This window comes from Mesoplodon mirus, assembly GCF_964341445.2.
Source record: "Mesoplodon mirus genome assembly, chromosome: 7".
Lineage (NCBI taxonomy): Eukaryota > Metazoa > Chordata > Mammalia > Artiodactyla > Ziphiidae > Mesoplodon > Mesoplodon mirus.
Window position 1 is genome coordinate 79,458,090 of NC_138983.1, and position 13,785 is coordinate 79,471,874.

The 13,785-nt window shown below is 45.4% G+C and overlaps 1 protein-coding gene and 1 pseudogene across 2 annotated transcripts in view; one reads left to right on the top strand and one right to left on the bottom strand.

Annotated features, from left to right (window-relative positions):
* The window catches only part of LOC309808828 (centrosomal protein of 78 kDa-like), a 1,511,271-nt pseudogene that overhangs the window by 218,152 nt on the left and 1,279,334 nt on the right, over positions 1-13,785 (top strand). The window lies entirely within an intron of this gene.
* LOC309807986 (speedy protein E4-like) lies at positions 3,127-8,516 on the bottom strand (the record flags this gene model as incomplete). The annotated part of the gene is made up of 6 exons (XM_082627995.1): positions 3,127-4,321; positions 4,482-4,650; positions 6,167-6,252; positions 6,737-6,795; positions 7,691-7,912; positions 8,408-8,516. The coding sequence occupies 6 exons, from the start codon at positions 8,514-8,516 to the stop codon at positions 4,061-4,063; spliced, it is 906 nt and encodes a 301-aa protein (XP_082484121.1). The 3' UTR covers positions 3,127-4,060.

Genomic DNA, 13,785 nt, shown 5'->3' on the forward strand with positions numbered 1-13,785 from the left:
GGAGTTTGGTTTTCTCTCTGTACAAATGATAAATTTTTTTCATGGAGTATTGGTCTCTTTAATAAGTGGTTGGAAAAGTTGTTCTCTAAATCTGCCTAAACAGCAGAGATTCTGTATCTCACTGGAAGAGGTTTCTGCACCTAGTTCTGAATTCATCCGGCCTTATTATTTTTTTGAAAATAAATGCACAGGGACTTCCCTGGTGGCTCCTTGGTGAAGAATCCGCCCGCCAGTGCAGGGCACACTGGTTCAAGCCCTGGTCCGGGAAGATCCCACGTGCTTTTAGAAACTAGAGCACGGAAAGACTAAGGTCACGTGAAATTTGAAACGCTAAATATTGTCATAGTGTTAAGCAGTTTGAAGATTGTTGGAAGAAATTATTTGTCATTCATTCAAGCAATAAACATTTGATGAATACTTGCAAAACATAAAAAACCTCTAGAGCCCGTGAGCCACAACTACTGGAATCGACGTGCCTAGATCCCATGCTCCGGAACAAGAGAAGCCACCGCATGGAGACGCCGACGCACCGCAATGAAGAGTCGCCCCCTCTCCACTGCAACTAGAGAAAGCCCACGTGCAACAAGGAAGACCCAACGCAGACAAAAATAAATAAATATATAAATAAATGTATTGGGGGAAAAAAAGAAAGAAAATAAATGCACAACAAAATTTCTGCATTTCTGAGAAAGTTAAGCTTCCTTAAAACTGTGTTCCTTTTGGTCTGTTTTTTTTTTTTTTTTTTTAAAGTCTACTGTCAGGAACTCCCTGGCACTTCAGCGGTTAGGATTCTGCGCTTCCACTGCTAGAGGCCTGTTTTCGATCCCTGATCAGGGAACTAAGATCCTGCAAGTTGCGTGGCGAGGCCGAAAAAACAGCCAAGACAAAATAATCGTCTCTTGGCTGTTAAACAAAGTCAAGGACCTTTAGTTCCTCCTCAAGGGCTATTGGGTAATATTCTGAGCCACATCCTTGGAGCTGTTTGGCAGAGACTGAAACCCCCAGCAGGTGGAAGAAGTTAACTGCATGTTGCCCACAAGCACGTAGACCCCAGACCAGTTGGAACCAGAAGGCTGATGATGTTGAGTCCCCGTTACCTCACCACTGACCAATCAGAAGAATGACCGTGAGCTGATCACGCACCCTGTAACCCTCTCTTCAACATGTAGCCCCTTTCTCTTTTCCCTGTATAGTCCTCAAGCAAAACTTCAGGAGGGGAGAGTTGGTTCTTCGGGACACGAGTCCACCTCTCTTCTGGACTGCCGGCTTCCTCAGTAAAGCTATCTTTCCTTTTACCCAAGAGTTGTCTCTCAGTATTGGAGTCCTGAATGATGCAAGACCTGCCTCATCTTCTGTAGTTTTCTCTACATGAAAAATAATTGAGGACTATTTTTCAGAGTTAAGAAATGTGGTTGGATAATCACAACGCCATTAAGCAACACCTCGTTGGACAGCAAAGAGGCGAAGCCGACTGGTAATGACCACACACATCCTGACTGTGAGAAGACTTTCGTCTTTATTGTAGTTCCCCAAAAGCTGCATCGCACGGTACTCTTGAACAATCTAAAATAACATACAAACATGCTGAGGCAAGTTAAAAAATTAGGACTGAATTCCCACAATTCAATAATGAGAACTAAAAAAATACAAAATTTATGCTTACAAGAATTGGGAGGAAATACCCACTATGCTATAAGTAGAATGGAAATATGATGTAATAGATAAAATCAACAATCTCTCTTGAAAATGTGAGTAAAACTGTATATATGTGTAAATATACAACAGCTACAGTTCTCATCACAAAAGTTTGTAGTAATAAGATGTTTCAAAATGAAGACTATTTCAAAACTATTTAAAATAAATATATAAATATAAAATATAAAAATACAATAATTTTATAGGTGACATTTTCAAAATAAGCCAGTGAAACTTAAGTCATGAGTCATGACCCTGTGGCTGTAATTATATATATATATATATATATTTTTTTCCTAATTATATATTTTAATGTTATTCCCTCCTATTCTGAGCCGCTACACTCCACCTTCAAATGCTTCTAGACTGGGGCAAACAAGTGTATAAAAAATGGGACCTCCAATGTTCGTCTCAGGGGAGATGGAAATGAAATGATCTGAAAATTGAGGTGGTGCCTTCCAAAAGGGTGGAATCTGAATAAACCCTGTTTTCTTATTGTCCTGCCACAGACTCCTAGAAGCACACCCCGCTCCTAGGAGTATAACACGAAAACTGGCCTCCGCTCATTCTAGAAGATGCTGGCTTCTTCTCGATGATCTGCACAAGAGGCTTCTCCCTTCCTTCTTCACGGCTGTCGTCAGTGTCTGGATTGACCTCTTGTTGAACATCCTCATCTCTCCTGGGCTCTGTGATCTGGAAGTAAGAGAAGGAGCAAGGATGTCAGATTTCAAAGTGGCAACTGTCCAGATATAAAGGTTTTCACATTCTTAGTCAATTCTAACCAGAATTGAGACTCATTTATGATTGGAGTTTTATCTCAAATTCTCCATTCTGAACCCCAGTCCTGAACCATTCATTGTTTTCAAGTGCGATTCTTGGACTTTGGTGACCCTGACTCCAAAAACTACTGAATGCACCCAAGGTCAGGCCCAGTAATCTGCTTTATAGCCCAGACTCCAGGTGATTCTGCTCAGGGAGCTGGCATTTGGAGAAGGCTGCTTTAGTCTTAACTCACCTTGGTCCTTTGGCACCACTTAAATTCTGAACTTGGAAGCACACTACAGACATCACTGACAAGTCAACATCGTGGACCAGGAGACCTGAGGCCGGATCCCTAACCCTAACCCTGCATCCTAATGTCTATGTTATTATTAAGTTTTCATTTATTTACTTATTTTCTTTCTTTTATTTTTGGCTGCATTGGGTCTCTGTTGCTGTGTGTGGGCTTTCTCTCTGTTGCTGTGTGTGGTGAGCGAGGACTACTCTCCGTTGCTTCTCCTGACGGCTTCTCTTGTTGCGGAGCACGGGCTCTAGGCGCACAGGCTGAGTAGTTGCGGCTTGCGGGCTCTAGAACGCAGGCTCAGTAGTTGTGGCTCGCGGGCTCTAGAGCGCAGGCGCAGTAGTTGTGGCGCACGGGCGTAGTTGCTCCGCGGCATGTGGGGTCTTCCCGGACCAGCGCTCAAACCTGTGTGCCCTGCATTGGCAGGCGGTTTCTTAACCACTGTGCCAACAGGGAAGTCCCTGGGTCCTAATGTTTAAATAATACTCAGCCCTAAACTTGGTTAGTGTTATGTGCTGAATGTTTGTGTCCCCCAAAATTCTTATGTTGAAATCTTAAAATCTTAACCCCTAAGGTGCTGGTATTAGGAGGTGGGGTCTTTGGGAGGTTATTAGGTCATGGGGTAGAGCCCTCATGAATGAGATTATTGCCCTTGTAAAAGAGACCGTGCTGTGTTGTTTCTAAGCAACGTGGTCTGTAGTAGGGCAGGTTGAATGGACGAAGGCAGCTAGTTTGCAAGATTTAAACCAAATGTTTGCTCAATCCTCTGCCCACATCTAGAACTCTAATGTGTCAATTGTAATAAGCCATGCTGAAGATGGCATTCCTTAACCTTCAGTCGTTGTGATAAACCCCCTTGACCATAAACGTGAGGGGGAAAAGGTGAATTGTACTAGAGGAATCATTGGTCCAGAAGTGGTGAGTCAGGGGGAATAAAGAGTCACAGGTGATCTGGCCATAGGCAATTTGAAAGTAAATTTGGAGGAATATAAAGCTAGTCATAATTCATCTTTTCTTATTGAACGTGTGGGCTGTTCTATCTAATATCCTGTTTGTAGACATTTACTTTGTTGTAGATAAATGCTAGAACCCATAACCCTGAGGGATGTAAGGCCAAAAATGAATGAAAAAGAGAAACTGGAAACGCAGTATATGGAAAAGAATCACCACCTCGTCAAAGCTGTTATTTGGACCCAATTGCTTTGGGTGAAATAACTTCAGTGAGACCCATGCGTCTGGGACAAACTGGTTTCCCCGAGGTCTGGTGCCCACGGGCCTCGCGGTGCTGGTGTCTGTGTGTGGCTGTCAGTCCGTGGCTGGCGCAGAGTCGGCACGTGGCTGTGTGCCTGGCTGGCCCCCTTCACAGTGTGAGAGGTGATGTGGGTCCAGCAGTGGGATTCCTCCGATTTCCTCAGTAGACAACACGTCATTCCACCCGCACCTTTGCGCACGCAGACCTACCTTTGCGCAGGCCGATGACCTCAGGCCTGCGTGGTCCTGGGGCCTCTGGGGCAAGAGGGCGCGATCTCTTCCCCACACCCAGAGCTCTGGATCAAAAGCCTGGATCTGGAAAGACAAACAGCCCCTGGCAATGAGGATGCCGCTGCCTCCCGTTGCCCCGCCTCCGGTTCTTTCTCGTCTGTCCCCAAGTCCCAAACCGAGTCCCCCATGATCCCCACCTCCTCTCCGTCCCTCCCCCTCCCCGAGACCGCCACAGCCCACCCACCTGCTCGCACTCTTCCCGAGTGACCCATGTCTTCCAGCCCATGGAACGGATGAACTGGGAACGCAGTTTGTGGAACAAGGCATGCTGCGAGCTGTTCTTTCCATAGAGGAACGAAACGATGGCCTGCTTGGGGGCCTGGTTGTTCTCTTCCATGTCGCTGGCCACATAGCTGGGGAAAGACATCAGGTCGCTGTCATCAGGACAGGAAGGGCCTCCACTTGAGATCAGCTTCCCAGAAAAGAGGCAGGCTGAGCATCCTCACACGACCCACCCAGCCCTGCCCAGCGTCACCGGGAGCCGCCCAGTCATCAAGGAGCCACTGCCAGGCAGGACCTTCGGAAGGGTGCCTCTCACACCTTGATGATGAGGACACGATCCAAACCCCCGTTCCCTTCAACTTGTTTTATGTGCACACACCTCTCTTCCTATGTTGTAGGTACATGTACAGTTCCTGAGGGCAGGAGCTGATCTGATCTGTTTCTGCATTCATCCCTCTCCTAGCAAATGACACATTTAGGGCTTGGTTCATATTGATGCATGAATTCAACAGCCTTTTGTGAATCTCTGTTCCCACCACCTCATATTCCCCAGCATGTAGGGTGTACTTTATAAGGTTTGTTAGATGAATGAATGAATGAATGAATGAACATTTTATCTCATGGCCAAATGCAATACTGATTACCTAGAAGTCTCACAGTAACAAACATTTGCCCAATGAAAAGAATTGTGCTGAGTGTTTTGGGAATGCATTGACATTTTGACGAGACCTGCCTTCCACATGGTGTCTAGTCTAGTGGGACCGGGGAAGGGGAAGGGGGGAGATAAGAAATGACTATAATGCAAAGCATCACATTATAATACAATTTGAACTAAAGTGCCTCTGGGATGCAGAAGTTAGGGAGATCGGGCATCGTGAAGGTTTTGGTGTTTGAACCCACTTTAAGGATAAGGTCGTTTTCTTCAGATAAATGTATGGCAAAGATACCTGGATAGAAAGCTCAATAGAAACTTAGAGGGCAGGGTATTTGGAAGGAGCAGTGAAACACAGGAATAAAGTATCAGGACGGTGTGCTGGAGATTGCAGAGAGAGTTAAATCCCAACGCAGAACTCTGGCCTTGATTTGGCATGTCATTAGCCAATGAAATTGTGTGAAGCGGTCAGACCTGTGTTTTGGAAGGATGTTCAGGCAAATAGAGCCAACTGGCTTGGGAGACTTGGAAGAAACATCAGTGGGGAGCATTTGACACCAAATCCGTGCTATGTGATACGGGCCCCGATTGTGGCATTTGTCGTGGGAATGCAGAAACGGAAGATAATCACACTTGGTGCTGATGTCGGAAGACCCGAGACCGGAGAATTCGAACCGGAAACGTCTCAAGTCTGTTACTCGGGGGCAGGATGGTGTCAGTTCTTTCTTCCTCTCCTCTTAGGAAAGTTTTGCGTTTTGCTTTGTTTCTTTCAGTGTTTTAATTGACATTAGGGTAGTTTGTTTTGACAATGAATGCTATAAAAAACAGAACATGGTTTGAAAAAGAAACCACGGTACCGTAATCCTGTCATTTTCACACCTAGAGTCAGTACAAAGGGGTTTAAAAAAATAGATGAAAGGTCAGAGCCCCACGTCTCTCCCTCTGCCCTCCCAGGGTGTTGAATATTGATGGCGGGGATGGAGCAAGGTACTCACAGAGCTATGAAGAAATGGATTCTCTGGAATTGCCAGGAGAGGAGCCCGGCCCGGCTGACATACGCTATCACCATCGACAGGAGATACTGATGGAAAGAGGGGAAAAAACGTAGGAGAGAGGTCACATCCTGGAAGAGGAGAAAGAGTGGGAGGGAGAAGGGAGCAGGGGACGAGGAATGGGTGGTGCCACTTGGAGGAGAGACCCCCGTGTGGGGTGAGCCTGATTGTTTGGGGAAGGGGAGAGGACAGAAGGTCAGAGTTGGCGGCGCTCCAAGGATGGGAGGCTTTGGGATTGAGGGCGTGGACTTAGGGCCGCGGGCACAGGACGGTGTTCGATGAACCGGAGCCAAGGCGAGTCCCCAGGAGCTGAGAGGAGAGGGGACTTAGGCAGCAACCACCAAAGGGGCACTCCTGGGGCTCAGATCCCAGAGGGGACCTCGAGGCCCCTGGAGGGAAGTGTTGACAAGGCATGAGGTTAGGAGGGGAGTGGAAACGTGGGTGTAGAAAGCACCCAGCGCGCCCACCTAGAACAGGCGCTGGAGCAGGAATCCATCTCAGTGGGTGACTTACCTTGTCAGATACTTCCAGGTTTTTGTCCCAGGCGAGGAATTTCTTAACGACAGGATCCTCTGTGAAAAAAGGGCAGATGTTGCCAGTGGGAACAGGGCTGTCGTGGGAGCATTCCAGAGCCAAGAGGGTGAACCGCGCCCCCCTGGGGAAATGCCAAGATGTGGCCCAGGGTGAAGCTGACGGAAAGAGGGGAGGGAAGACCATTCACTGTGGGAGGAAAGGGGGTGACTCCCCTTCTGGGGGGGCCGAGTGACAGGGAGTGATGCCCCTTCATCATGCATTCACGTACCTGCAGAGGGCATCAAGATACTCTCAGCCAATGTCTCAATTGACAGTCATGTCAGGGGGTGAAGATGGCTTGTCAGCCCCTCCTCCCCCCACCCCGAACATGCCAGTAAGATTCAAAAGGCCAGTAAGAGCTAGAGTCTCGGGTACAGTTGAAACCAAGCGAACCTAATCCTGTATCATTTCTAAATCTAACCTAGTCTTGTATCATTTCTAAGTCTAACCTCATCCTGTATCTTTTATGTGTCCCCCGTATCCTTTATCCGTAGACAGTCCGCCAGGGACGGAGAGCGCACCAAGTAGCAGGGAATTCTTTTCCACTGGGAAAGTGTAGTCATGGGAAGTTCTGGTTTGTTTGTTTTTCAAGTATAGGATTGGAGGTTGCTGGGCAGGGCGGTGGGTCCTTACCAAGCATCCACTTGAAGACCTTGTGGTGCTCAGGCAGCACTGAAGACACCCGCTGTCGCTTCAGCTTCATCTTGAGCCCACTGAACGACTCCACGACCCAGGTGTCGGCCTCGTGGTGCTCAGGCAGCACTGAAGACACCCGCTGTCGCTTCAGCTTCATCTTGAACCCACTCAGCGACTCCACGACCCAGGTGTCGGCCTCGTGGTGCTCAGGCAGCACTGAAGACACCCGCTGTCGCTTCAGCTTCATCTTGAACCCACTCAGCGACTCCACGACCCAGGTGTCGGCCTCGTGGTGCTCAGGCAGCACTGAAGACACCCGCTGTCGCTTCAGCTTCATCTTGAGCCCACTCAGCAACTCCACGACCCAGGTGTCCTGGGCCTCAGCGGCCGTGTTGCCCTCCACCTCCGCTCTGAACGCCACTGACCTCTTCCTCTTACAGCCGGGGCGCTGAGGCGGGGGGCTGCAACCAGCCCAGGGAGCTGACGAAGGAGAAGAGACTACAGTATGACGCTCTCGTCTTGGGAATTCAGCCACTGGTGACCACCCAACCCCACCCCGACTCCGCCTCCCCCCCGAAGCACCCCCGTGCTTTCCAGTCTCACAGACCGCTGACCTTGCCCCAAGTCATCTTTCCATCTTTCTCTGTCCACATCTACCTATCCCTCCCCTGACTCTTTTGGTCAAACTCTTTCTCATGGTAGATAATTTCTCCCACCAGGAATAAAAAAAAAGAACCCTCCCCTTGTTTCCTCTCTCCCCTTCTCTCATCCTTGGATCTCATCTCCTAACCCTGTTTCTTGCTCCCCAGGTGTTCCGTGTCCCCAGCTCCTGTGCTCTCCTCCCTCAATCCCTGGCTTTCTGAATGTCTCCTTTCTTTCATAGGCACCTTATGCAGGTGCTCCTTCCCGACCTCTGTACCCTTTCCTCCTTACTGGTCAAATCTCTGAAATTCCTTCTCATGCCAGCTCCCTCACCTGACGGTCCTGGGCTTTCTTCATAGACAGTCAACTCCAGGGGGTACCCTGAAGAGCTGGACTGGGAATTCAGCTCCTCAGCCTGGGAAGTCGGTTGACGATTGTCCATGATGTCTCCCAGACTCTTCCCTTCCTCGAAGCCTAGACTCTGCTTTGTCCCAACTCTTCTTCTGGACTTGGGCTAAACACAAGTGGTCGTCCCTTCTCCAAGCTGCGGGGCAACTGTCAGTGGAGAGAAGCTCTGGCGAGATTCTGTTGTCTACTACTGCTGCCAAGCACCAAGGAGTCTGGTCCATCCAATCGGGAAGGTCGGAAGCCTCTGATGTCATCATCGGAGTTTGAAGGAAACCAGTTTGAAGGAAAGCACAAGTAACTGTCAGACCTATGCGTGCACTTGTCCCAGAGATCAGGGGTAAATGGTATCTCCTGCCACTGACCCAACCTCTGCCCATCCTCCAAAACCCCCCTCAGGGTATCCGGACCCCTCTTTTTTTTTGTCATAAATGGCAAAAGTTTATTCTTTTTTTTTTTCTTCATCTTTATTTTTAATTTTTTTTTTGCTTTATAACAAATTTAATCAGTTATACATATACATATGTTTGCATATCCCCTCCCTTTTGCGTCTCCCTCCCACCCTCCCTATCCCACCCCTCCAGGCAGTCACAAAGCACCGAGCTGATCTCCCTGTGCTATGCGGCTGCTTCCCACTAGCTATCTACCTTACGTTTGGTAGTGTATATATGTCCATGCCGCTCTTTCACTTTGTCACAGCTTACCCTTCCCCCTCCCCATATCCTCAAGTCCATTCTCTAGTAGGTCTGTGTCTTTATTCCTGTCTTACCCCTATGTTCTTCATGACATTTTTTTTTCTTAAATTCCATATATATGTGTCAGCATACAGTATTTGTCTTTCTCTTTCTGACTTACTTCACTCTGTATGACAGGCTCTAGGTCCATCCACCTCATTACAAGTAGCTCAATTTCGTTTCTTTTTATGGCTGAGTAATATTCCATTGTATATATGTGCCACATCTTCTTTACCCATTCATCCGATGATGGACACTTAGGTTGTTTCCATCTCCGGGCTATTGTAAATAGGGCTGCTATGAACATTTTGGTACATGTCTCTTTCTGAATTATGGTTTTCTCAGGGTATATGCCCAGTAGTGGGATTGCTGGGTCATATGGTAGTTCTATTTGTAGTTTTTTAAGGAACCTCCATACCGTTCTCCATAGTGGCTGTACCAATTCACATTCCCACCAGCAGTGCAAGAGTGTTCCCTTTTTTCCACACCCTCTCCAGCATTTATTGTTTCTAGATTTTTTGATGATGGCCATTCTGACTGGTGTGAGATGATATCTCATTGTAGTTTTGATTTGTATTTCTCTAATGAGTAAAGATGTTGAGCATCCTTTCATGTGTTTGTTGGCAGTCTGTATATCTTCTGTGGAGAAATGTCTATTTAGGTCTTCTGCCCATTTTTGGATTGGGTTGTTTGTTTTTTTTGTTATTGAGCTGCATGAGCTGCTTATAAATTTTGGAGATTAATCCTTTGTCAGTTGCTTCATTTGCAAATATTTTCTCCCATTCTGAGGGTTGTCTTTTGGTCTTGTTTATGGTTTCCTTTGCTGTGCAAAAGCTTTGAAGTTTCATTAGGTCCCACGTGTTTATTTTTGTCTTTATTTCCATTTCTCTAGGAGGTGGGTCCAAAAGGATCTTGCTGTGATTTATGTCATAGAGTGTTCTGCCTGTGTTTTCCTCTGTGAGTTAGACAGTGTCTGGCCTTACCTTTAGGTCTTCAATCCATTTTGAGTTTATTTTTGTGTTATGGTGTTAGGTAGTGTTCTCATTTCATTCTTTTACAGGTAGCTGTCCAGTTTTCCCAGCGCCACTTATTGAAGAGGCTGTCTTTTCTCCATTGTATATTCTTGCCTCCTTCATCAAAGCTAAGGTGAGCATATGTGCGTGGGCTTATCTCTGGGCTTTCTATCCTGTTCCATTGATCTATATTTCTCTTCCCCAGAGTATATTTCAATAAAGGTATGTACATTGTTTGTTTAGACACAAGGCTGTCGCACACTTAACAGACTACAGTATAGTGTAAACAGAAGCTTTTCATGCACGGGTACACCAGAAATTTCATGTGACTCGCTTTATGGCGGTATTGGCTTCATTGCAGTGTTCTGGAACTGAAGCTGCAGTGTCTCTGAGCTGGGCCTGTATACCCAGAAGTGGGATTGCTGGATCATATGGAATTTTTATTTAAAAGATTTTGAGAAAACTCCATACTGTTTTCCACAGTGCCTGCACAATGTTACATTCCTGCGTACAATATGCAAGGGTTACGATTTCTCTACCACCTTGACAACTCTCATCTTTAAAAAAAAATAAAAAATTGTAGGCATTCTAACAGATGTGAGGTAGTATCTCATGATGATTTTGATTTGCATTTCCCAGATGATTAGTGACGTTGAGCACCTTTTCATGTACCTGGTGCTGTGTTACATCTTTCTAACGCACATACACACACACAGAGGGATAGAAGGAATCTTTTGGAAGTGATGAGTATATTACCGTGATGGTGGTGATGGTATCACAGGTGTGTGCATATGTCCAAACTCATCAAGTTATATACATTAAACATGGGCTAGATTTTGTATATCAGTTCTACGTAAATAAAGCTGTAAAAGCCCAGCAACAAGTGGTGTATTTCATGAGCCAGTGAAGCCCAGGTACATCTTGTCTCCTCTCCCAGGGGTGAACCCAAGCAGCCTTTGAACTTGGCTCACTTTCTGTTTCTTTAGTTTCCCCTTCTATTACTTTTGTGTTTCTCCTTTGTTTTCAGATTCCAGCGAAGTGGTTCCCCATTTGTGGCAGCAGTGATTCTGAGTTTGGCTCTGTCGTTTGAAGACTTGATGGTCTCTAAAGGGATGAAGTTTCTACAGAACTAATCTCAGTTAGGTGAGAGGTAACAGAGGATCTAGTTTGTTAGTCTTTTCTTAGTCTTTTCTGTTTGTCTATTTGTCTACTTTGACAAGCTCAAATCAATGAAGAATCTCTTGCCCAATGGGATGAGAACGGCTCTTTAATATCTAGACTGGTGAGTGTTTATTCCTGACCCAAGTCTAAGACTTAAAACTGCAGGTAAAAGTTCCATTTCTCTGTATGTCTGTGTGTCTGTAATTCAAAAAGGTCTTTACCTCTGACAGTGCGAGTATGTAATGTTTTCCTACTTCTGGATCTATTAAAGTAGATTGTAGAGTCTGTTAAATTAAAGGGTTTCTGTCCTGATTGGCTTACAAAGATACAAATGTGCTTATAAAAATTATATATCCCTAAAATTCTCAGAGAGAAAGGAATTAGAACTTCTAATACTTTAAATGTGCTAGAAAAATATTCTTATTGAAATCAAGTCAGGGAATTCCCCAGCGGTCCAGTGGTTAGGACTCGGTGCTTTCACTGCCAGGGTCCAGGTTCAGTCCCTGGTCAGGAACCTAAGATCCAGCAAGCCCCTCGGTGCAGCCAAAAAAAAAAAAAAAAATCAACTCAGAAATTTAAAGACTTCAAGTTTACATAATTTAGGTAAATCTTTGACACATGAAGCTAGTTTAATATTTTTGGTTTAATAAAAAGTTATTCGTATCTTATTTATCAGTATTAGGCATACATTTAAAACAATTCTACTTGGGTGTGTTCTTCCTAAATTTATATAGGTGTGCCCATCAACTAAGCTCATATTACTTCTACTTAATGTTTAAGGTTATGAAAACTGTAAGTTTGTGTTTAACCACATTTAGTTTTTATTCTGACAGACTTTCTTTCAACAGTAACTATGTTTTCTACTGTGTTAGCTTGTCGATAAATTCCCAGATCTTCAGTTTACGTAAACCCTTGAACTGATACTAAATTGTGTTACTTACTGGATAATCATTGGATACCGAGGTCATTTGTAAGCAAGACAGAAACCTGAGGCATTGATTACTAAGCATAATCTCAAGTTATATGCTCTTGCTGCATATGTTTACTTGTTACCTAGAGGCTCTGTCTGTGGGTGTGTTAATGAATGTGTTTGTCTCTGCCACTTGAATAAGTTGTGTAAGGGATGTTTGTGGCTGTGTAAAGTTGTGTTATGTGTGTTCATGAGCTGTGCTAGCCTGAAATGCTGATGTGTGATGGGCAGTTGTCAATCATTCACTCCTAGTTTTCTTTGTGAAATGGAAGTAACTTTGGTTCAAAGTTAGTATTAATATACTATGAATGAGGCTTGACCCATAGTGATGTTATCGGCTGGAACAGAACTCAGGTTCAGCTGCTCATCGCTCAGAAGTCAGTGTTCCAGAGACAAGGGTTGGTGGAAGAAGAAAGATGCTTTATTCAGGAAGCTGGCAACCTGGGAAGATGGTGGGCTAGTGTCCCCAATACCATCTCCCAGTTGCCAATGAGAGGGAAAAGGGGTTGATAGGGAAAAGACGGGAAGTCTCTGGGCTGTGCCGGTGGGGGCTCCGTGCAGAGTAGCACAGTCAGCTCTGACCATCCTCTTGAAATTGGTCATGCAGCGGTGTGGTCAGTGTCATGTTGATTGTTTCAGGCACAGTTAATCTTCAATTCCAGTGTTGGTTTGTTCCCATTTCCTTGAGGCCAGTTCCTGGAATTGTGTAAGCCATTGGTTCAGGTCTGCTCAAGATGGAGCAGCTTGTGTCATAGCTCCAGTCTGGTCATCATACAGTTAGCTTTCTCCTCTTGTAGTGGTTTTAGTATCTGCAAAACAAGTTAGGAGTGTGTGTCTGACACTGTTACTTATGTCCTTCGGGAGGAACTAAAGATTCTGTGACTGCTGTTGTCCTAATCAGTAACTGCTTGAACCTGTTCTTTGGTGACTCAGGGGAGGCCTGGGAGACTGCAGCTATTTTACAGACAAGAGGCAGGGGACATGGAAGGGCCCTGCATGGTCCTGCTTGGTTCCAGCAACCGAGAGGTACAACTTTGTATGCAAGATAATGCGATGTAGTTTTGTTTATTAACAGGAACAAAAATCGTTTGGTCCTAAAGTAAAATGACTGATTGTTCCAGCACCAGAAAGAGGATAGTGAAGGACACAACCTGAATGGGTATAGAAAGTTGTAGGAGACGGGTAGAAAGGGAATTTTATTTGTCTGAGCCGAAGGCAGCTCAGTTTTGATGTTTATTCCAGAGATTTTCAAAAAAGAGCTTATGGTTCTCTTAGTAGCAAATATTATATTGATGCAAAGCTGGAGTTTGGTTTTCTCTCTGTACAAATGATAAATTTTTTTCATGGAGTATTGGTCTCTTTAATAAGTGGTTGGAAAAGTTGTTCTCTAAATCTGCCTAAACAGCAGAGATTCTGTATCTCACTGGA